Genomic DNA, 24922 nt, shown 5'->3' with positions numbered 1-24922 from the left:
TTCACTGTGTGATATTACATGGAGCCGCTAGGTCTCTGATGGACCAATGTCCTGAACTCAGCTCTCCCACCTCAGAGGCACAGGCCTGACACTGGCCGGATCATGAAAACCCTGTCAGCCACGCAGCTTAGAAGAAAAGGGAGAAAAAAAAGAAAAATAATAAAAATTAAATATTGTTATTAAAATAAAAAAATATTAAAAATAAAAAAAATCAAATAGTAATTTGAAGAAAGAAAGTAGAGAGCAACCAAACCAACAAACAAACCCACCAATGATAAGAAGTGCTAAAATATATACTAAAAAACCAAAAAAACAAAACAAAACAAAACGGACAGGCAGAACCCTAGGAGAAATGGTAAAAGCAAAGCTATACAGACAAAATCATGCAAAGACACATATAGATACACACTCACAAAAAGAGAAAAAGGAAAAAATATATATATATTAAACAAAGAAAAGGAACAGAGCAACGAAGTCAATAAACAAATCTACCAATGATAATAACCTCTAAATACTAAACTAAGATAAACAAAAAACAGAAACAAATTAGATGCAGAAAAAGCTAACCCCAAGTCTACAGTTGCTCCCAAAGTCCACCGCCTCAATTTTGGGATGATTCATTGTCTATCCAGGTATTCCAGAGATGCAGGGTACGTCAAGTTGGTTGTGGAGATTTAATCCACTGCTCCTGAGGCTGCATGGAGAGATTTCCCTCTCTTCTTTGTTTGCACAGCTCCTGGGGTTCAGCTTTGGATTTGGCCCTGCCTCTTCATGTACATCTCCTGAGGGCGTCTGTTCCCTTTTGGAAAGTCTGAGGTCTTCTGCCAGTGTTCAGTAGGTGTTCTGTAGGAGTTGTTCCACATGTAGATGTATTTCTGATGTATTTGTGGGGAGAAAGATGATCTTCATGTCTTACACCTCTGCCATCTTGCAGGTCTCACCATATTCTTTTCCTTTATGGTTTCACAGGATATTGAATATAGTTCCCTGTGTTATACAGTGGGACCTTGTTTATCCATTCTATATATGCCAGTTTGCATCTGCTAATCCCAAACTCCCAATCCATCCCTCTCCCACCCCCCTTCCCCTTGGCAACCGCCAGTCTATTCTCTATGTCCGTGATTATAGTTTTTGTTTCATAGATAGGAGAAGGCAACTTAATTCTACCTTTAGTTCTTTTTCAAAGCCAAGTCCCTTTCATTCATATCACATCCCAAGAGGGAGTGATGGACACAGAAGCACAACCAGGCAATGTAACACACTAGGGCTCTGTCTATGGCTGGAGAGGTTTAGGTCTTTCCTTAACACACAGAGTGATAAGAAAGACTGGGGTGAGGTTTTAAAGTTGCCGTCATATCACCATCTTGAAAGAAAGTTAATGCATTTATCTGTTCATTCAACAAATATTCTTTGAGCTTCTGTTATTCACAAGGAATTCTTCTATGTGTTGGGGATGTGAGAGGGGCTAGAAACTGAAGCAGAGAGGCAGAGAAGTTGACTACAGCAGCTTTTATGATCCCTTTGTTTCCTGGGAGATCTTAGTGACTGCAGCATAGAATAAATGGAGCTCTCAAATAGGATGCAATGTAGGTTCGGATTGCAATGAAGCTCCAGGGGTGAAACCTTAGCTTCCCAGAAGACACCAGGGAAGTGTTATGGATACAGGGAATGGCTCCAGTGTACTGCAAACCAAGATCTTGAGTGAGATTTTATGGCAGATGGATGAGGTGATGAAATGAAAAGTACTTTTAACTTGTTGTCAAAAGCATGGTTTTGAATCCAGCCCTGACTCCAGTTCTAGTCCTATGAATTTAAACAAGTTTTTCAGTGTTTCCGAATGTGAGTTTATAAATCTATAAAACGGAGACAGAAATATTTTCCCTTAGAAGTTTGTATTAGTTATCTATTCCTGTGTAACAGACTATCCTAATAATTAAGTGGCTTAAAAGTATAGTGATACTGTATATTTATTCTGTGAATTCGCTGGGCAATTTTTCTGCTGATATGCTAGGATCACACATGTGGCTGCATTTAGTTGGTGGCTTGGTGAGGGTCTCAGAGTAGCTGGGACGTACTTTTTCATCCTGAACTTCTGCAAGCCATGGCCATTTCAGGGCAGCATCTAAGAAGGTGAAGGAGGAAGCTGCAAGGTCTCTTAAGTCCTAGCCTTGGAAGTCACACAATGTCACTTCTATCATATTTCTATTGGTCACAGGAAGCCACAAGCTCAGATTCAAAAGGTTGGGAAGTAGACTCCAGTTCTTGATGAAAGATGATAAATACTTTGGCCTTATTTTTCAACCTCCTATAAAGTGCTGGTGAGGATTAAATGAGATTATCTATGTGAGGCTATTGTTTTTCTGCTATACGTATATATGGTTTTTGGTAGTGTCATATATGCATTATACTTTTGTAACTGCAAAATTCTACAACACTCAGTCAAAAGCTAGTTTTTGATGATATAGCTGGTTGTATTATAAATGATCTATTTACCACCATCAATGGATCAATGGAGGGAATTAGGACTACATGAGAGTCAAGTTAACTCATTTCATAAAGAAATGTTTTAGTTTGTGGTGAATGGCTTAGTATCTGATTTTAGAGTATGCTTCTTATGCTCTTGGAAATGGTTTATCTCAATAAATTATAAATATCTTCAAAAGTTCTTGAGATGGTATAGGGAACACATGGACATTTGTGTGTGTGTGTGTATCTGACAAACATATATGCTCCCGGTTTTTGGTAACAGTATTTCAGTCATTCTTTATAGAGTAACCCCTTTCCCATGACATGCATTCTTATTGGGACCATCCATCAGGATGCTCCATCATTCTCTGGCCAGGACTGGGGGCAGCTTCCTTATGCTAGCTAGGCCAGTTGGACCCTAGCCTTTGAATCTGAACCCTGAGTGGGGTGGCAGAAGGACCAAATGATTGGAATCAATTCACCCCAATAGTATCACCCTGAAGAAGGTCTCCATGTGTTTCTGCTGCCTCTACCCAGACCTGCCTGCACTAGTCCCCATATAATTCCAACGTCAGGGTCAATGAGCCCTCTTCTAACCTGATAATACTTGAAGCAGTTTTTTTCCTTAAATTGTCTAGAGTTAGTTTTCTTGCTTGTAGATAGAGAACCCTGCTGACACATGTATTTATTCAGGGGATATAAAGTGATGAGAATGGTCTTGAAGCTAAAATATCAGAAGATTCCAACTGATAAAACAACAGCCAACAAACGAGTTATGTTTTGTAACAGTTTTTAGGACACTGTACACATTTCCTTGAATAAGGAATGTGACCTTGGCCTTAAGGATCCATAGTCCATCTAGGAAGAATAAGTACAGTGATTAAAAAAAGAGTTTAGCACAACAATATAATACATATGCCAATTATCAGTGCCCAGCATAATGCTTGGCACAGAGTAAGCATACTACAATTGTGTATTACAATTAATATATTATTAAATCAGTGATTCAGGTAATAAGTACAATGAAGTTTGAACAAGAGAGAGATATCATAAGCAAAAAGTCCTCAGGAACAAGGAGGGATTTGAGCAGATTCTCTTAGGATGGGTGGAGTTTTTTTAAATGAAGAGGAGAAATAAGGGAATTCTAGCCCCATGGACTTATTTTGCAAGGAGTATGATAAGTTTAAAGAGAGGTGGCTCCTGAATCATCTGACATCAAGAAAATCTTATTGCAAATACATAATTTTCTTTATTTGCTACTGAATTTTGGTACTGGTAGCACACTGCTCTAATATATGTTGATTGCCTAGACAATGGGTGTATTTCTTACATATTTGAAAGAAATCTCTTTCAGTAGTTATGTTTTCAACCCCTTCTCGCTCCAACACTATAGTTAAACCATGAGACTTATTGCCTAAAGAGGGGAATATATGGCCTAGGACTCCCACCCAATATGAAGAGGAACTAGAAATTCTCTCCTCTACTTGAGGAAGGGGTCAAGGAGAAAAAAGGAGAAAAAAAAGGGCCAAGGCCTGAAGCAAGCATTTAATCTAAATCTCCTTTAGAGCTGAAACCCTGGAAGGCAGTTTAGGGTAAGGTTAGGAGGTAATAGAGATGTTCAGAAATGTTGGAAGGGGGGACTTGCAGGGCACCAGTGTTCACTCTTTGCTTCGTGGGCAAAAGCCTTAGAAAAGCCCTATGTTCAGCTGCTGCTGTCCAACACGTCACTGAGGGAGGACTCTAAGAGAGAGTACAGAGTGTCTCACATGCTGCTGGAGTGTAGAGAAAGCAGGCAGTTTCCAGATTCCCCAGAGGGTGCAGAACTTTCCAGAAAACTGGTGGGCAGGGCAAGGCCTTTGTGGATCTCCAACAAAGCCCTGCTTCTCCTGAGCCATGGTCCCTCTGTCCAGATTCTTTTCCCAGTCTGAACACCACCCTTACCTCTCCCTACCTGGGGAGCTTTTAAAAATGCCTGTGTCAAGGCTCCACTCGAGACTATTTAAATCAGAACCTCCAGGTATTGAGTCCTGGTGTCAGATTTTTTTTTCAAGTTCCCAGGTCATTCTACTGTATAGCCTGGGTTGAGAACCACTGCCCTAAGTAAAGTCTAGTCATGTGTTTGGATTTAAGTTAAACAACACTTCCTCAGGAAAGCCTTCTCTGGTCAGCCACAACCTAGGTCAAGTACTCCATTATATATCCTCCAAGCAAACAACCAGGACTTCTCCTTCTTGGCATTTAAAATTTGAGTCATCATTTGTCTCAAGTCTGCCTTTCCCTGTAGACTCTTATGTGAGGGGAGAAACATTTCTGCCTTGCTCACCCAGTAACTTGGTTCAACCACACACCAACTGGTACACAGTTTGTGTTCAGTAAATGCCTCTTGAACAGAGGCTTGCCTTTACTCAACCATGGGTGTGTGATCAAGGCTCCAATTCATGAATCTGGTAAGAGAATTTTTGCAGGTGAGGACTCAAACTAGACCGCATACTTATAGGGCTGTGACTTTACGTGGGCTCATATTTTTGAGAGTTTCACTGTTTTTATCTTCGAGATCATGGTGTCATAACAGTTCAGCAGACTCATCATCACCATTGCAACCCTGTGTGGTCATTACTATTCCTGTCTTGCAACTGGAAAGAAGTTAAATAACTTGCCCAGGTCCCTATACACTATTGTCTGGGCACAAATAATCACAAATAAGGAAAACCCCTTTCAACAGGATTCCTGTTTGTGTTGCGCTCTTATTTCTGGCTTGACAGCTGGTGGCTACTACAGGGGGATTTTCTGGGGGGTCTCCAGTACCAGTGCCTAGGGGCCAGAGTGTGGTTTCCTGCCCTCCAACACCATTATAGGGTGCAGGCAACACGGGGCCTTATCTATATAAGGATACCATAAATACTATATTATTCCAAGTCACTGTGCCCTGCTTGTCCTGGAGAGGCAGCCGCGTGTGTGTGTGTGTGTGTGTGTGTGTGTGTGTGTGTGTGTGAGGGAGAGGGAGAGGGAGAGGGAGACAGAGAATATGAATGTTTGGGGAGGTGAAATAGGGTCTAGGGTCTAGGGTCGTCCAGGAGAAGCCCAATCTTAGCTGTGGGCTAGGGAAAAGGACCGCCCCTTCGCTGCCTCCATCCCAAACGCCAGGTTCCAATATTCACAGGCCTCTGGGTCGGAATCCCACTCAGACTCTTGGAGCATCTTGGGTTCAGCCTGGGTGACTTGAACCAAGGCTCAGAACCGCGCCTCGAGCGGGCTCTCGACGCCGGTGGCAGCGGCGGAGCCCCCTCCCCCGTTCGCACAGCAGCCCCGGCCGCCGCTGCGCCCCCGCCGCGCCCTGCCCCGGCCTCCGGGCCTCCGGGCCTCCGGCCTCCGCTCTGTGCCCAACCCGAGAGACGCAGTGAGGCGGCGCCGGGGAGACGCGGGCAACCGGGACGCGTCTCCTCTCTCGCCGGGGCCGCCGTCTCCAGCGCGCGTTCTAGGTACAGGTGGCACAGCCTTCCGCGCCCGCAGGGCTTCCCAGATCGCGGGGGAGGCTAATCTCGGGTCTAGACCTCCCAGCCGCACTGCGGGTGAAACCGCTACTCGACTTCTTCCCTCAACTCCTCACCCCAAAACGCGAAATCCCAGGCCGGGCAGGACCCGATCACCTCTGCCTCCTCCCACTGCGCTAATCCTGCGAGCGAGGGAGGCCCCAGAGCCGAGGCGGTGGCTGGCAAAGGGGAGTGGAAAGGAAGGATGGATGGGGCCGAGGGGTGGGGTGGTGATGAGGGGGATGTAGGAGGGGGTGTCATTTTCTTTTTCCTTTCTTTTTTTAAAAAAAGTATTTCTCTCGCGAGAAACCGCTGCGCAGACGATACTTGAAGAGGTGGGGAAAGGAGGGGGCCGCGGGAGCCGCGGCAGAGACTGTGGGTGCCGCAGGCGGACAGGCGGCCACAGCTGGGACAGCTGCGGACAGAGCGGGGCAAGGGCTGCCGCGGCCAGGACCGAGGAACAGCTGCCGCCGCCTCGGGAACCGGAGCCGCCACTTCTCCAGTGGGTGCAGCTGGGGTCCCGACTGGGGTCGGGCGGCCACCGGGGCTGGAGCTTCAGCCACGGAGGCTTTTGCGTTTGCGCCGCGCTGAGGGCAGGGACAGGGACTGGGGTGAGGGGCTGTCCCGGAACGTCCAGAGCTGGCGCTGGCCCTCCCCTGCCTGACAGCTTCCTGGCCCGGGGCTCCCGGTGCCGGGCTCGGCGTCAGATGCTCGGGGGGCGGTGGCAGTGCCCGGAGCCGGCCGGGGACGGCGCGGCGGGCTTCCAGCCCCGCGGCTTGGCGGAGAGGACAGGCTGGGGAGCTGGGGTGTCAGAGCGCGCATCGCGCGCAATTCGTGCTAGTAAAAAATAAACCCAGCGAGCTTGCCCCAGGGTTTAGAACCGCTCGGGACATGGGTACTTTGCGGCGCTTTTTTCAGGCGGCGCCCGGGAGGCCGAGGGGCTGGCTGGAGCCGCTGCCTCCGGGGGCCTGGGCTTTTCAGCCAGCTGTGGACCAAACGGTCTTCACGTACCCAAAGTAACTGCGCCACGCGCAGGCGGCGCGCGGGTTGGGCTCGGGAATGGGGACCCCGAGGCTTAAGCATCCCGAAGCCCTGAATGTCTCCCCCGCTTCGGCGATTTGTCTGTTGCAGCTGGCAGGGGCCGCCTGAAGTGGGAGCAGCGCCTGGAGAAGGCGGGAGGAGCCCGGCCCAGGCGACGGGCGGCGGGAGAGCGGGACCCCGGCGGCGCGGCGCGCTCCAGGGCGCAGCGGCGGCCCCGGACCGAGCCCGGGGCGCGGCGAGAGGCGGCGGGAGCCGGCGGCCGCTCGACATCATGCGGCGAGGGGGGCTGCTGGAGGTCGCCCTGGGATTTACCGTGCTCTTAGCTTCCTACACGAGCCATGGGGCGGACGCCAATTTGGAGGCTGGGAACGTGAAGGAAACCAGAGCCAGCCGGGCCAAGAGAAGAGGCGGTGGAGGACACGACGCGCTTAAAGGGTAATGGAACGGGCCAGCTCCTTTGGTGTGGGTGTCCCCTCCCTCTTCTCCCGAGTATCAAGATCCAGAGGAACTGACAGGGTCGATTCTCGGCAGTAGAAGGATCCTTGACAAGACCTCCTGGGGGCACCTTAGAGATGCAAGGGTTATCCAGTTCTCGCCGCGTTTGTGGCTAAACCACCTTGCCTCTACGCTTTAAGGATTTCTGCCCCAGAGGAGAGGTCATGGCTAAAAGGAATCTTGGGCCATTGTCGAGGCTGATTTTGGGAGGCGAGAAGGGTTCTTTGAGGAAGAAGGGGAGGAGCTGCGACTGAGAAGAGGAGCAGCCCATCCTTTCTCTTCATACCAATTCCGGTTGTGTTTAGGGAAAGTACTTGCCTTGTGGGCATCTTTGTAGATGCTCTGTTTGTAAGGGAGCAAGGAAAGAAAGGGATTTCAGGGACAGACAGTCAGAGAAGACAAATAGTTAATGGTTGGTTCTCCTCTAAGTTATGCTTATTAAAATTAGGGACTGAATTTTCCTTTCAGATGTCTACACTGGAAGCAGAGCAGGGCAAGTGTTTCTGAGAAGTTGTTTTGCGGTTGTTAGAAGCTCTTTATTTCATCCGGGCAGTAATGCTGCTGTGGCTGGCCTTGAAGGAGTGTTTTTAACCTGTCGTGTGTGTTACTCAGATGCAACTGAGCATTTCACCACCTTCTTATGCCCCTATTACAGAAAATGTTTTAGCAGAAAATATTTAAATCAGGCAGGTTGACTCTATAAGGATTGCCAGTTCCCTGAATTGAAGAAGGGTGGGAGTACACTTCCCTTAAAATTGTTCAAATTGAAAATGAAGTATCTCTTTCTGAGAGTGTTTAAGTTCAAGCCTCCGGAGAAGCAGCAGGATGGATTATATATGATCCATTTTGTCTCCTTGGAGGATCCTGTAATGAGCCTAGACAGTAAATACACAGAGGTTTCTATCAAGTTCTTATGATTCTCATTGCTGCTCTTTTTTGAGTAGTGGTGTAGTTTGATTATATGACCCTGAGTGACCAAGTGATGGTGTCCACTTGGATATGTGGCTGGACATTTCACGTACTCTTTTTTGTTATGGGCTGTTTTTATTATATATATGTAGTGAAATTTGTGTTTGTATGGCCCAGGTATGGGAAGGAAAAAGTACAGTAAACTGAACGGACCAGTGTTTGAGCCCTGCTCTAGATCTGGGACGACATGGTTTTCAGAGCCAAGCACTTAGGCCGTGGTGGAATATGCATGGTTTTCTGACCCTAGGAAATAGTTATGATTAACTTAGTTCCATCTTGGCCTTTGTGGAAAATAAATCACGGATTCCAACAGTGCTGGAAAGGAAATTTGCTTATCATGTTAAGCCTGATACCGATCAGGCAGCAGACATGCCTTGCCCTGTGTGCACGGCCCATGGCCAGTTCAGTAGATGGACTGAAACTGATTTTCACCCTTTCTCAAAAGGACCTGATTTAGCCTAGCATTTTAACTTCAAAAAATATATTTCTGCCATATATATTAGCTTCATAGCTAAGCCTGATGGCATTGCTCCCACAGAGAGAGAGGAAGTAGGGGTTTAATTCTGTGGATGAAGGTCTGCAGGGAGATATTAGGCCTAGCCAGACATTTGTCTCGTCTCTATGTGCTATCACCAACCAGCGTGTTTCCTCGGGAGGCCCTAACTCAATGTGAAAACAGAAACTAAGCCTTACTTTGTTGCTTAACAGGCTGTCCCATGCTTTTACTCACACCAGCACTTAGTTCTTCTGGGTTTTACATTTTTTTAAGATTATAAAGAAACACTTCTCTGTGTTACAGTATTTGGTCACTAACGTGGACGTTACCTTATTGCAAACTCTTCATAAAGCCTTCCCCCAAACATGGTATTAATAGATCAGTAATTATGCGTGTTCCTAATTCTCATGTTATCTATGAGATTTTGCATACATATGAAAAGTTTAACAAATATAATTAACCTTTATAGCATAACAATGTATATTAATATGCTGTAATAATGAACCTTTATAATATAAAGGTCTTTATTTTTATAGTTCTTATGTTATCTAAAATGTTATATGTATATAATATATGTATTATATACATATACTTGGGGTAAAAAATAAAAATTTAAAAGGATATACAATCAAAAATATTTAATTGTACATACCTCTCAGATACCATTGTCTTATGTATTTTTCTAGAAATAGTATAATACATATCCAAATATATATATAATATATATGTATATATACACACACAGATAGATATGTGTGTGTATCCTTTTTAATGCATAGAATATACCATACATACTGTTCGAACCTTGCTTACTTTTATATATCTTCAGTGCATCCATCTATCAACTCATAGGGATCTATTTCGTGCATTCTCTTGGCGTATAGAATCCCATAATGTGGCTGGAACATTTCCCTAATGATGGCTCTTTAGATTATATGAAATTTTTTGCTGTTACCAACATTCTTCTACTTGCATGTTTGTGTACATGTGAATATTTATATGTAATATAAATTAATAAAGGAAAATAGAATTGCTGGATCAAAGGTTTACCCATAAGTTTTAAACAAATGCCAATTTTGATCTTAAATCTGAATAGCATTTGAGATGTATTCTCTCTGCTTATTGCTATTACAGTCTCACATGAATAAGTTTTTTAACCACACCGTGCTGTATAAATCATCAGGAAGAGCAGTTGTGTGTTCCATTTTTCCAGTTATTGCTTAAAACTTCTATTTTTGCGAGTTAAAATATTACCAGCTTCAGAACTAACCTCTCTGACTACAGTAAAACCTGTTTACCATTTTGATGCACAGTTTATGAAGTGAAAGTGATTTGTAACCCCTAAGTCCGCCTGATGCCCTGTTGGTGGCAGCAACTTTCAGCACCTCACTAATATTTCCTCTAGGTAAAAGGTACTTTAAACTCATCAGTGTCTTCCATGCATTGATCAGGGCTCTCCTACAAATTACTGCCTTCTTCTCTTTCTCTGATGTGACAGGTGACCACAGAATTTGTCTGGGTATTCTTCTTCGGATATGTATTCCTTTCCTGTCAGCTCCTTTGTGTCCCAGACAGGAACCTGCGTGGTTTTTCCCTCTGTGGGTGTGTAGTCCTAGCCTGTCTTTCTCTCTTCCCATCCTGTTGCAGGTGTTCTTTTTTTTTTTTCCCTTCTCACTGGGCAGCAGAAGTTGTTCCACAGTGGAAATTTAAGCATCCTCAAGTTTCTTCCCAGCTTTCGCTGTGTTTTCTTAGAGTAAATCGCCAATTTCTGTTTTTACAGGAAATCCTTTTTTTAATGGAATGAGTGTGGTCCCCAGTCACTCTGAAAAAATTACATTTCTCTGTGTTTTGAAATGAGACTTTTGCAAGTTTCAAAAACGTTTTCAAGTAATAAATGTATAGTAGTTTTTGTTTGCCTGGGCACTGCTTAACATGTGTGAAATGACTTTATGAGAAATAATAAAATCCTAGCTTGTTTGAATTTTAGTTCAGAAGAATTTTTCTCAGCTAAATTCTTAACTTCTGTGATTAGGCAAAAAGTGTGGGAGACGATCTAATTTTAAAAAAACACATAACTCTACTTGAATAGCAGTACTTATGCACCATTTATTTATGTTTGCCTTATTGCTTTAGCTCCTAAATAAGGAAATATTACAGTTTCCCATCAAAGGGAAAAATTCTTTAGAGTGAAACCTCCTTTTCCCAAATCTCTGATAAGATGGACTGAGAACTTCTATGCTTATTGCCTGGCTTATAAGTGTATGAGACTGGTTGTATTTCACACAATTTGTCCCCTTGTGTGTGGTTCCTTTTGGTCTTTGTTTATTTGTTTATTTTTTTCCAGGGGTCTTGTTACCAGAAAAATATACATGGAACAGTTCATACACAGGATAGATTATGTGATGACAAACTCAGAGGGATTAATTACACAGACGTCTGTTATTAAAATAAAGACCTTTAGCAGGGCACACAGAAAAAGTTCTGTAGACTTCATAAAGTCCATTTTACTTTATAAAGAAGACTTTAAGACTTCATCCGAAGTCAGATAGGCTAATAATTAAATATGGGGAAAAACTCCTGCAGTGGTATGGTTTGTCATTTCATTTACTAAATAGATTAAGCTAAAATATTGCGAAAGCATTAAAAAAAGATATTCTTAAATAAAAGGTTTCAGCAATTCCACATTTTAAACAAGAAGATGGAGACAAAATATTATTTATGGGATTTATTTTGTAACATTTAAGACATAGAGATTATTTATAAACATGCATAAGTTGTTGGTATCACAAATTAATTTAAACATATTGATACATCAAGTTATAGTGAAACGAGGTTAGGGATGATGGAAATGGCAGTACAGACATCCCTACAAGCTTATTTGGAATTTTTTAAAAAAATAGTGAAACATTCCTCCGTCTTCTTGTATAGCAGGTACTTTAAAAGATTATAGTATTATGCTACTGACTCTAGTCAGGCCACATGCTGGACAAATTATTAGGATACTCACACATAATTTGTTTGCTTTTTCCTGCAATAAACCAAGCAATAAGCCTAACCAATTTCTGAATTTTAGCCTTAATTTTCAAGGTGAAAATAAGATTTAAAAACTGTTTTCTTGAAAGAGAAATAAACTGTATTAACAATTTCTTTGTGTCTAGAAACTAACCCAACAAATAGGCCTATTCTAGAACCTTAGAATTTTGTTCCATGAAATTTTTTAAGAAAACTGAAATCAGTAACGTATCAGGCCTGAGTTATATGGCAGGCACATGAGAGTTTAATATTTCAGGTTTGTTAAGCTTGATTTTCCCATTAGATTGTAAAATCATCAAAAGCAAGAATCCCGTCATAAGCATTTTCACACTAACTTGTGGAAGCTGGGATTCAAAGAATTCATTAATTCAAGAAGCCTTGATTGAATGCTGCCTTGCTTTGTGGAATGCCAGAGACATATAGCACCCACAGCCTGGAGAGGCTTAATATTTGGTAGGAGAATCAGATGCATTACAAAAATCAGGAGGCAGCAGAAAGGTAGGGAAGGGCATGGGGTATAGGAGTAAGTAAAAAATAAATAATAATAACATTTGTAGCAGTGGTAGGTGACGATTAGATGACATTTAGGTACCAGGCACTTGTCTTAGTGTTTTACATATTATAGCTCATTCTATGCTCATAACATCTCTATAGGGTGAGTCCTTTTATTACCTTCCCTTTACAGCTGTGAGAGCTGAGATATGCAAAGGTTAAGTTTTAAAGACAAATTCTTAATATTAAATTTTCTTTCTCCATTAATTTTAGTTATGGGTTTGGTTTTCATTCCTCTGGACAAAAATGCAGTACTAAGACTTTGGTAAAATTCCACTTAGAATTCCTAATATTCCTTCATGCTAGTTCACAAATCCCAGGTCTAGTTAATAATGTAGTAATATAATATTTTGTCACACAAGAAACTTTGATATTTCTGCAAAGGCACTGATAAAACACAGAAGGACTTACAGAATGTCTGAGCTGTGGGGTCTTTGGGTAGCACGTGTATTTTTGTATTATACCTTGAACTTCTATTGAGTGTGGTAGGTAACCATCACAGGCACCCTCCGTCTGCATTGCCCATGGTTCCGAGCTGGAGACATTCCTCATTATGTCATTCAGAATCTCTTGCTCTCATGTTCCACGTGAGGAACTTCTTTCAGAATAGAGTTGCAAGAGATGTTTCTCTTTCCAGGGGAAACTGGTATGTGTCTTAAGTTCTCATCAATATGATGAGCTATTTAATTCTTTCTGTGTCATTTTTCACCTTGGTTGTATCCTATGGGAAAGAATAGCAAGCTCTGCTATATATATCACTCACTATTGCACTGTACATATATTATTCATTTAATACACAGCTCCTTTATGAGGAACATTCTACCTACTTGCCCATTTAACAGGTGAGGAAACTGAGGGATGCAGTTTTTCAGTAATTTTAGTTATTCCTCCAGGGACATAAACTAGTAAGAGATAGAGTTGGGGAATCTGGCTTCCTAGTGAGTGCTCTTAACCAATATATTTTAATGATTCTCAATTACAATAAATCCTATATGTGGTAACTTTCTTTCTTCCACATTCCTGATACCTTCACTTTGCCAGCATGTTCTACCATTGCTGTGGAGAAAGACTCAATGTTTATCAAAGGCAGATGCAGTCCTATGACTAGGGACGCATCATTGTGGGAATGAGATTTTTCAGAAAAGACTTCACAGTGAAAGTCTGTCAGGGGTTAGCAAACCGTGGACCAGACTGCCTGTTTTGTAAGAAAAATTGTATTGAAACAAAGCCATGCCCATTTGTTTATGCTTTACCTATGTCTGCTTTCACACATAGTTGCAGAGTGAGAGTAGTTGTGACAGACAGTAGGGCACCGCAAAACTGAATTATTTGCTGCTTGGCCCTTTACAGAAAAGGTTTGCTAATCTCTGGTCTATGTGATAAATAAGTGACTACTTAGTAGTACTGAGAACTTCCTGAAGGCTCAGTTTTTGTTTGTTTTATCACTAGGTATACCTAGGAACTGGGCACATGGTAAGAATTCAGTAGACAATTTTTGAATGTCTGACCAATTTGATTGATTGACTGGGTAAGGTAAATTATATATATATTAGAGCTTGGAGGAAGTATAGGAGAGAAATAAGGAAAAATTTGAGTGAAAAAAGCATGAAACAAAAAGGATATAAGGTGTTTGGGATTGAGGGACATTGAGTATGATGGGCAGGGTTTGCACTGCATGGCTTCGGGGGTTCATAGTGTTCATAGTGTAGCCTATGCAAGTAGTGCCCCCTGAAGGTGTGCAGCATGCAACCATGTGTGTCTGTCCATAGGTTGGGGTGGGAGAGGGACTAAAGGACACATGATGCTACTATCCGATTGTTGTGAAAGCTGAGGATGGTGAGCTAGTAAACGATTCTAAGATGGCAACATGATCCGATCTCTGCCACGCTGGCCAACGTGTCAAAGGAATATGGTTTAGTGAGTAGGGAGACTAGAGGCAGGGAGATTTGTGAGGCTAATATAGGAGTCGAGTCATGGCGAGAGTGGGTGATGGCCAGAGCAACAGCAGTGGAGGGGGTGAAGAGGAGGCTCGAGTGGCAGCATGAGCAGTACTTGACCACTTGGTTGTGACAGGCAAAGGCGAGGAGGCACCTGGGTACTCCCACGTCCATCTACATTGAAACTTATTATATGTAAAAACATTATAGCATCATTAATGAGAAACTGAAGAGAGACAAAGTCATTCCTAGTCCCTCTGCTACAAGGAAACAAGCTATTTTTGTTTGTGAGTGTTTTGGTTATCTTATTGCTATGTAACAAATTACCCCAAATTTAGTGGCTTAAAGCAACAATAATTTTATTATTTCTTATGATTCTGGAGGGCAGGAATTTGGACAGGACACAGTGGGGAATCTTGTCTCTGCTTTCCACAATGTCTGTTGGGTCTAGAATGAGTAAGATGACTTCTCCACGTGTGTTTCTTGTTCTGTGATCATGGACTGGCACCTGCAGCCCTGTTTACTTTGGTGTGGTTGATCCAAATGGATGGACAGAGGAAGGGACTAAAGGAAGCAAAGAGCCACTTGTCTGGCTCTGCTGGGGGTCTTACAGGTTTTAAAGCTATCTCCTATGCGATCTCCTGCCTAGGCCTGCCCCTGGGGATGGGGCCACTGAGTGTGTTTTTGCAAATGGGGAAACTGAGCCCCAGGTGCAGCTACCAGGCCTTGTTCAGGGTAAGTGTCTGTTAGGGCTGGATCTTGAACAATAGGGCTCTTCATCTCTGGTCACATGTTTTAACCCCATCTGTTGTCCACAGACTGAGTTGAATGGCTAAGAGCTGGCTGGAAGGGCTTAAGTGGGTTCACATGTTATCAGGGTTGGCTGGGTTTCTTGGTTCTCCTGCATATAGTCTCAGATTGTCTCCCTTTCCATATGGACCATCCAGCAGCATAGCCAGACTTTTTACAAGGCAGCTCAGGATACCAAGAAAACAAAAGTGGAAGCTACCAGACTTTCTTCAGACAGCTTGGTCCGAAATTCCATGCAAGTCACAGACCTTGCTCAGGTTCAAGGGCATGGACTAACGAGCTCTGCCTCTTGATGCAGGTGAGGAGTAGCCTATGTCTGCAGGGAGGGGAGGAATTTGGGGCAGCCTCTTTGGAGATTAGCTACCACAGTGAGGCAGCGGGTGTTTGAGAAGGATAATAAGATGTTTCAATTCTAACTTGATCGAGTCTGATTGACTTAGTTTCCCATTGAAGAGGCTTCATTGTATTTTGCTTACTGCAACCTCAGAATGCAAAACGCTACATGAATAATGTATCTCTGTGATCTTTTAGATTAATGTTAGGGGCATTGTCCTTAGTTTGCATTTAAAGAACTCACAAAACCCAGGAATAAAATCATAGTTCCTAAAAAACTGGCAAATTTTGTTTTTCCAAATAAAAGAATTATAAAACTCCTAACTTTCCGCCCATTTCCTTTAGCCTCTAAGAAACTCAGGGACAAATTTAATGCACAGTCACTTAATTTTATTAATTTAGGTATCTGACATGTTTTACATTCCTTCTACGTGGGATTTGACTTTCAATTTCTATCAATAGCCCCATTTCTATATATCTGTCGGTATAGTATACCTCAGAAACATTTTTTTTCTGCAATCAGGGATTATAATTAGTAAATAAAGATAGATGTGCAATTGTCATTAGAACTGGTATTGTAGTGAGCCGAACTAGATTATTTTTTGCGTAAATGGAGTAGCCACATTGTTAATAGAATAAAATTGGGTTAGGAATACAGTCGTTTGGATTGTAGACCCAAAGCTCTATTACATCAAATCCTAGTTTTAAGTTCTTGTGACTTACCACTTTCTCAAGTGGCTTTTTTTTGGTTGACGTTATCACTGAGTCTATTTATTCAGCCTCCTCAGCGCGGAAGGGAGAGAGGAAAATTCGCTATCTCCACCATTCCCAGCCAAAGATGTATTCCAGACGGCAAGCAGGCTCAGAGCGGGGGAACTGTGCCGTTAGACAAGTGATTTGGTTCAGTGTTTTGAAGGGTTGTGAATTCCTAGACCATCAGTCATACTTACATTCAAATATAAGTATCCAAACACATCTAAGTCCAAATATAGTACAACCATTCTATGATGTTGGTGTTGGGAGGCAAGATTTATGTCGGCTCTATGGACGCATTATGTCTGCTGTTAAGTTCCTGGTTTTGAACTGAAGTGTAGTAAAATCTCTGTTAATAAAGAGATGTATTCCAGAGACAGGCTTTTGTTTTGTTTTGTTTTGTTTTTCTGTTTCTTCTCCTTTTCCTTCGTCCTCTTCCTCTTTTTCTTCTTCTTTCTCGTTGCCATTTTCTCCTCCTTTTTCTTTTTCTTTTTCATCATTGTCATCTCATCTTCTTTTTCTTCTTCTTTAACTTCCTAAGCTGAGCTACAAATAAAATAGGGATAATAAGAATATCAAATAAGGGTTAAACATTAAGAAAAAGAAATTCTAAATAAAATGTTCATTTTTACTTGGGGGTCTTGGGGTATTCAAAAAGAAAACCAGAGGTAAGGTTTTTGTTAGGGGAGGGAAGGAGAAAGATTGAGGGAGGCAGGAGGAGAGAGTTTGGAGAAAGTTCTAGAGTGGAGTCCCATCAGCCAGTGGACCTGGGCTGGACAGAGAAGATGCTGGTGTCTGACAGATACTGATGAAAACCACCTCATTCCTGGCCACGTTGGTACCAGGCTCTTCAGGAGACCAGGGGCTTATGGAGGAGAGGCAGGATATGAAAGAAGGATGCTTGGATGTCAGAAAAGATTCCTATAAAAACATTTAGAGGAATATAATGGAAAAGCAGGTTAATCCACCATTTATTATGAACCTGCGTATATGGTGCCATGTTGTTGGGCACATCCCCTCTCCTCATGGATAATGGTTTTTTCCTACCATTTCCCCTGTCCATTTGGTGCCAATTTATGAGATCGTGTAGTCAGACCCTCATAGGTTGGTGCCTTTGATGAGTAACTTTTAAAGACGCTTCTTGTTTGTAGACGTTGTTTTTTCATGACTCCAGTCTACCTCCATAGTCAGGCCATCCATCTTTATAAAACTATTACAAAATGGTTATAGTGGCAAAGACTTTAGAAATTTATAGATGCTGAAACTGAGGCCCAGAGAAAGTTCGTTAGAAAGTGCTCAGGGTTCTTATTTTCTTCTCCACTTCCTAGGTGTGGAAGCTGAGCCACACGGTGGCAAAGGCGGATTTAAGTAGAAGTGTGTTATCGGGTAGGAGATCACGCCTCCTAGTTGTCTTCTTCCCCTAGAAAGGGTGACGGATATCTGCAAGTCCTCAGCTGTGCTGCCAATAAGCAAACTCCCTACGTCATGTGGGCATGAACATTTTTCTTGTTCTTGTTTATCTGGCCTTAGGCAGTGCGATCAGTCTCTCAGTGGGCAACCCTGATGGCAGGCTGCGCACTGGAGTTTTAGCTCCACAGTTCTACCTTGCTGTCAGCGGAAGCCTCCAGATTAGGTGGGGTTGAGTGGGATGGGGCTTTTTAAGGGAGGTGATTGCTAGGGAGCGGGGTAGGGAGGGGGTGGGAGAAAGAGAAGTGGGAGTCTTCTCTGGGAGTCTTATGGGTAACTCCCTCCATCCCCACACTCACACTAATAATTAGCAATTAAAGCATCAGATGTCCTAGGATGAACCATGGCAGTTCTAGGTCTGTAAGCTCAGACTCTTTATCTTATAAGTTGCTGACTCAGCTGTCTACACTACCAATTTATAAATTTAGATTCCAAGCAAGAAGCATGCCAGTGAAGAAAAAAAATCTTAAATTCTTGTCTTCTGTATCATCTATCCCACCAACTTTATAGAACACTTGCCTACTTCAAGTGACAACTATTTATTGAGCATCAGCTATGTTTGAATTGGACCTAATGCTGAATTCTCAGAATGAACACCCTGTCTCAAGCCTGTTGATATTATTATCTTCTTCCACGGATTCTAGGCAGAACTACATGTGGACTCTCTTTCTCTCCCTTTACTGATGGGGTTAATGTCTGAGCTGATGTGAACAAGTGCCTTTCCGGGAAGGATTTGATATACAACCTTCAAGTCGCAACCTAGTTTTTAGTCTTTCATGGACTGCTGCTGCTTCACACCCCAGAGTTTAGGCCACTGACCTCAAGTTTGCAAATTTTATATCCCATTACCACCCTGTGAGCTCTGTATCCCCCAGGGCCACATAGTTGATGTTTTAGCTGGAATCTGAGAAAGTGTCTGCACATTCCCTGAAGAGTTGGCTAGGAGTGATTTGGCAGTTCAGCCATAAAAACCCAGAGCTAGTGGCTGGGGTATATGTTATAATTACCTCACACTGTTTCCTATTTGAGCCTGGTTGTGGGTAGCTGGGTAGAGTGGTATTGCTTGTGGGATTATATTTGAAAGGACCAAGGAGTCATTTTCAGTGAACACTAATAACCATTGGCTGTGTTTTCAGGGAGGCTTGGAAGTGTGGATACAGAAATGCCTGGGGTCAAATCCTGGCTCCACCACCTACTAGGAAGGAATCTCAGACAAGTGCCTTGACCTGTCTGAGCCTCAGTTTCCTCAGTTGTAAAATGAGATTATAATACTCACCCCTCTGAGTTGTCCCAAGATTTAATGAGATAATACATTTCAAGTTCCTGGTACAGGGCCTGATGCATTTATCTAAAATTAGATGATCATTAATATCTGGATACCACAGTCTCCACTTTCTCATCTTGGAGCTAATTACTTTCAGAAGCATAGGAAGCGAACTTGAACTTCAAAAATTTTTAAATTATAATCTTAATGGAAACTTCCTTTGTCTGTGGAGATCTGGTTATACATACCTAAAGGCGACGTATGGATAAGGTTTTTATTTTTTCAATTTCCCCTTCCCCCAAATTATTCCTTATTAATATTGCCCCCCCCACTGCCCCGCCAATGCTCTCAAAGAAGTTTGCATTTTTTTACTGGCAGATCTGGCAAACGGTCTTGTCTCCTTCCTGATGAACACTTTCTTTTTCAAGAACCTTTGTGAAAGGAATTTAGATTTTAGGAAATGGAAGCACTGGCCTGAAAACCACTTTCTTTGGCAGTATTGCAAAGAGATGCCCTGAGAGTTGGGACTGTTCTGTGGTCACATGGTTGGCCATTTTGGAAATGTGCTTTAATTGCCTTATCAGAGTAAAGATTTGGTTATGATTGGGTAGACAAGATGACCACTGGTAATTCCAAGTCATACTACCTTTCAGCTTATGATCTCAGAGATAAAGAGAGAAACTCTTTCCCAGCGTTCACACATCAGATCTCACTGAGAACTCTGGCACTGCTCCTGTCACGTGCCCATCACTGTGACCAAAGAAATTGGGCACTTGGGCTGTCCAGGACTGAGGGATGTGGAATGGGTTCCTCTTAGGAAAGAGGAGTTCAGGTAGCAAAAAAGAGGAAGGATGCTGAGTGGGAAACACGACACATCTGCCTCTGGACCAAGAAAGCTCCCTTTTCCACAGACCCAGTACTCCATCTCGCTCCGTCGTTGCTGTTCTCTCTAGGCGCCTTGTGGACAGGCCTTTCTTGTGTGATTTGGGGCCAGGCTGACTCAGATTAGCCGCCCCTGAGAAGAGCCATGGCCTTCACTTTCCAACTGAGCATTCCCTTCCTTTGGCTTCATGCCTTGTAGCAACGTAATGCTCAGTCAGTACAAAGGGATTCTTATTTGTTGTTTTTCTTCTGTGCCCTATTTCTTTTGAGAAATTGAAAATCTTTTCAGTTTTTTCATTTTCTTTTAATGATTCCCATTTTGATTTTAATGAGAGTTGGCTTTGAAGAGATCTTAAACTGTTGAACATCTGGGAAAGTGGACCAAAACATACATTTCTTAATTTAGACAAAGCTTTGATAGAATTCCTATACCCTGCACCCTTATACACCAACCTCTGTTTAACTGATTGGCAATAAGCTCTAAGAAGTTGCGGTTGCTTCATATTTATTCACAGCCTATAAAAATAAGACTGCTTTAAATAAGGAATAGTTTAAACAGATAATAGTTATTTTTCTGCTTGTCATTAAACATGTTCAAATTACCTAATATCTCTCATTCCCTTGGGGTAAATCGCACAACCACCAATACCATCGAAGTTTATAAAAAAGCAAAAATATAGATACAAACAAACAAACAAATACCAGGTACTTTCTCTACTCTGCCAACTTCCCAGGAAATAAATAAACCTCAAATAACAAAATAAGCTTTCCTTTTTAAACTTTTGAAAACCTTTTAAGAATTTTACAAGAATATGCATGCCAGGTTTTCCTACTTCTTCTTCTTCTTTTTTTTTTTTTTTGTCAGCAATTCTGACTTATTATATTGTTGAACATTTGGCAGAATTCTAGACAACATGTCTAATTTGACCTTGGATTGACCCAACTGCTCATATGCATTTGGGGCCCCTCCTTGAAAATAAGTTGACACATTGTCACACATCGAAGAATCAGAAAACATAACAGGCTTCCTTGCTAAATTATTTCCTCCTTTTGTTTCCTATTTCCCATGACTATAAGAATTCTTGCATTTGTGAACATGTCAGCCCTCTTATGGACCGGATACAAATCAGTACCTTTCCCCTCAAACTCTTTTATTAACTGATAGATGTATGTTTGTCATAAAGAAAGATACGGTGTCCTTATGAAAATGAATCATGTCAGAAAGCAGTTCAATGCCCAAGGGAACCCATTCCCTGGGCTGATACGCTTAACTATTTGCACAAGGGTGATTAAGTCATTTGTTCTTGGATTCCTCATCTAATGAACATGAACCTTATTTGAGTAGCCGCATATGTGAGATTCACAGAAGCATTTTTGTTAGTTCTTACCACTTGCTTAAGATGGTAAACATGGTGGGATTGGACTGTTATTATATCTAAATGGGGATCCCCATCCTGCTCAAGAATGTTGAGTGGTATAGCAGATAGAAACGGTTGTTATATGAATGAAAAAAAAAAAGCAGAAGTGTGGTGTCATGATATGTAGGAGAGTATGGCTATAGGATGAACTAGGCCAGATGCTGCTGCAAAGTTGTTGTTTTCTAACTTTTTAATATGGAAAATTTCAAATATATACAAAACTAGAGAGAGTACTACAATGAAGCTCCAACTTCAGCAGTTATCAATGAATGGTCAATCTTATTTTACCTACTTCTCTTCCCTGCCACAGATTATTTTAAAGTAAATCCCTGAAAAATAATTTAATTAGCAAACATTTCATTATGCATCTGTAAATGGCAAGGACTCTTTAAGAAACAAATATAATGATAACTAATAAGAACCTGCTGTATAAAAAAGTAAATAAAATAAAATTCAAAAAAAAGAAACAAACATAATACTATCACATTTAAAATTAGCATTACTTTAAAAAATATCAAATATCTAGTGAGTATTTGATAATATTATTTTGATATTTGCTAATATATAAATTTGATTAGTATTATCAGATTTCCCTGATTAGGTTATAAATGTATTTTTTTATAGTTCATTCAAATCAGGATCCAAATTAAGTGCATATTTTGTAATTGGTTGATAAATCTCCTAAATATTTTAAAATATATAGATTGTCCCTCTGTCATTTTTTTCCTTGTAATTTATTTATTGAAGAAATTGGTTCATGCTGTATATCACTTCTATGCGGAATGTAAAAAAGCTGAACTTAGAAACAAAGAGTAGAGTGGTGGTTTCCAGGGTCTGGAGGGTGGGGGAAATGGGGAGAGATTGGTCAGAGGGTTACAAACTTCTAGTTATAAGATGAAAAAGCTTTGAGCATCTAAGGTGCAGCATGTTGAGTATAGCTAGCAATATTGTATTACATACTTGGAAGTTGCTAAGAGAGGAGATCTTAAATGTTCTCACCACACACACACACACACACACATACACACACACACACACTAGTAATTATGTAACCAAGTGCAGGTGTTAGCTAATGCTTTGGTGGTAATCATTTTGCAATATATAAATGTATCAAATTGTCATGTTGTATACTTTAAACTTATACAATATTATGTGTCAATTATATCTAATAAAGCTGGGGAAAAAAATAAAAAGAAATTGGTTCATGACCTGTAGGGTAGTGTTACTTAAAATGCCAGTCCATTAGATGCTTGTTTTCAGTCTGTGATGAGATGAGGAGCATGTGTCAGAATATAAATGCAGTATGTCATTAAGCACGCTATTTAGCTGAGCTGATATTTTTTCATAGCAAGACTTTCTAGATGAAGGAAGCAGTGAGATGACTTAGATTCAAGCTTAAGCTCCTTATCTCATTATAGATTAGTAATGTATAGTGTGTGGACCGGCACTGGCCTGTCCTTGGACCACACTTGGGGTACACAGCTGCAGGGTTTCTTACAGTCTGTTGATAACTGCTTCCCAGTGGTGGTGGTGTTTATTGTGTTCCTCTGTTCCCTGTATTTGCTGTGACTTGCTAGCCAGAGCTAGAAGCTTGATTCAATTCAGAATCAACTTTTTGGCAAGAAGACTTTATAAGTGGTGTTTGTACTTCCATTCGGAGGCATATCATGTCTGCTAGTCTCTCTTTTTGTGACGTTAGCAGCCATTGAGGATCATTGTCGAGGTCCATTAATTTATTAGGGTAGCAGAATGGGAATATTTGAATTCTGTCATTTCTTATTGGTTTATTAGTACTGGAAAGTTTTACATCTAGTTTTAAACTTATGCTCGATGCCTCACAGCCAGCAATGTCTGCAATGCTGTCAGACATGCTTTTTCTGCACTTGTCTAAACTGACCCATGACTTTGACAGTTGTGGAAGGATTATTCAATATCTAATGCTAGGCATAGCAATTATGAGGTGTAACACTGTGGAAAATTTACACAGAAGGAGCCAGGCACTTGAGAGGGCGGACAAGGAAGGATATAATTCTGCAAGGGTTCATTCCTCCCCTGTCAGCCCATGATCTTTTGTGCGAGTCAAGACGGAGACTTGAGTCTCCATGACTCAAGTATTGAGTAGGAGTTTGCGCTGCATTGAGTAGGAGTTTCAGGCAAGGGGTTATAAAAAGTTGGTGAGATTTTGGACAATGAGTGGAAAGAAGATGTTTGCAGATATTTTAACATTCAGAAGGGAATGTTTGTACCCTCATTTCAGCATTGTTTTCTCAGGAATGCTCTTTTTATTTAAGAAATAGGAGCTTTTAACTATACTTATTGTGGCAATCATTTTATAATATATGTAAGTCAGATAATTATACTATATACTTTAAGCTTATGCAGTGCCGTATGTCAATTATATCTCAATAAAACTGGAAAAAGCAATCAAAAATAGATAGGAGCTAATACTAATAAGCTTTAGTGATTCAAATGAAAGATTCTGAAAAACACTGGTATACCCAGATCCCCTTGGGAAAGGTATAAAGGGATTAGAGCTGCTCCAGTAGCTTCACTCTGAGTGTTTGTGGGGGATAGTGTGTGTGTGTGTGTGCGCGCGTGCGCATGTGCGCGTGCTCGCACTAGCATACAAGCTGCACTTCCCGTGTGTTTCATGTCAGTGAAAGATGTATGCCATTCTTCGGGGCCTGACATATTTCTACTACCTGGTGTCAAACTCCCTGGGAAACTGATTTTAAAACAGAAGCTTTGTCTTTGGGAGCTGCTGTAGAGAAGATCTGGAAACCGTTTAGGTATGTTAGGAGGTAGAATGGGATGGATGTGCCAGCAGCAGCTCCTTCTCAGAGGTTGTCACTATGTGCAAGTGTCGGCTAGTATTTAGCACCCACTCTGCTTGTTGATGAAACACCAATGCTGTCACACCTTCTCCAGAGCCCAAAAGGTATTGAGAAGACACTGCTGGCATCACTCAGGCGGAGAGGGATATCTTTCAGATCGGATTTCAGGGAAGAGCTGTGCTGGTGTTTGGGATGAGAGTTGCCACTTTCTCCATGTAATGGACAGCGTGCCAGCAGCCTCTGAATTAAGTCATAGAGATGTGAATCTGGAGAGTTTTTTAGAACATCATCTGGGTCACCCTGGCCTTTGTGCCGCTTATTGTCTTCCTAAGCCAGGTCAGATAGTGCCTGCATGACCTGATGGTTTTGCTTGAAGGTACTTTTCAAAAGACAAGATGTAGCTGTGTTCAAGTGTATACACAGAACACATTCCAGTAGCAGCTATGAGTAAGTGTTGAATTATCCACATTTTGAATCTCTACATTGCTCCCCATCCACCACTCCCCCAAACACTGCACATGTTAAGAGCTGAGAGATATTTTTTACCAGAGGGAACAGGGCAGGATATTCACCATGTAGAAACTTTCAGAAACAGAAGTACCAGTCTGTAGGAGTGAATGTTCCTAAAAATGTATTCCTGGG

At 41.8% G+C, this 24922-nt stretch overlaps 1 protein-coding gene across 1 annotated transcript in view; it reads left to right on the top strand.

Moving 5' to 3' along the window:
* The first annotated feature begins 7252 nt into the window (after positions 1-7252).
* The window catches only part of FBN1 (fibrillin 1), a 252580-nt gene continuing 234910 nt past the window's right edge, over positions 7253-24922 (top strand). The window contains exon 1 of the mRNA XM_067746257.1: positions 7253-7472. Coding sequence (XP_067602358.1) covers positions 7309-7472 — 164 coding nt within the window. The 5' untranslated portion in view covers positions 7253-7308. The remainder of the gene's footprint in view (positions 7473-24922) is intronic.

Source organism: Pseudorca crassidens, chromosome 1 (genome assembly GCF_039906515.1).
Source record: "Pseudorca crassidens isolate mPseCra1 chromosome 1, mPseCra1.hap1, whole genome shotgun sequence".
In the NCBI taxonomy this organism is placed as follows: Eukaryota; Metazoa; Chordata; class Mammalia; order Artiodactyla; family Delphinidae; genus Pseudorca; species Pseudorca crassidens.
The sequence above is the reverse complement of the archived record's forward strand: the minus strand, read 5'-3'. Positions and strand labels throughout refer to the sequence as shown.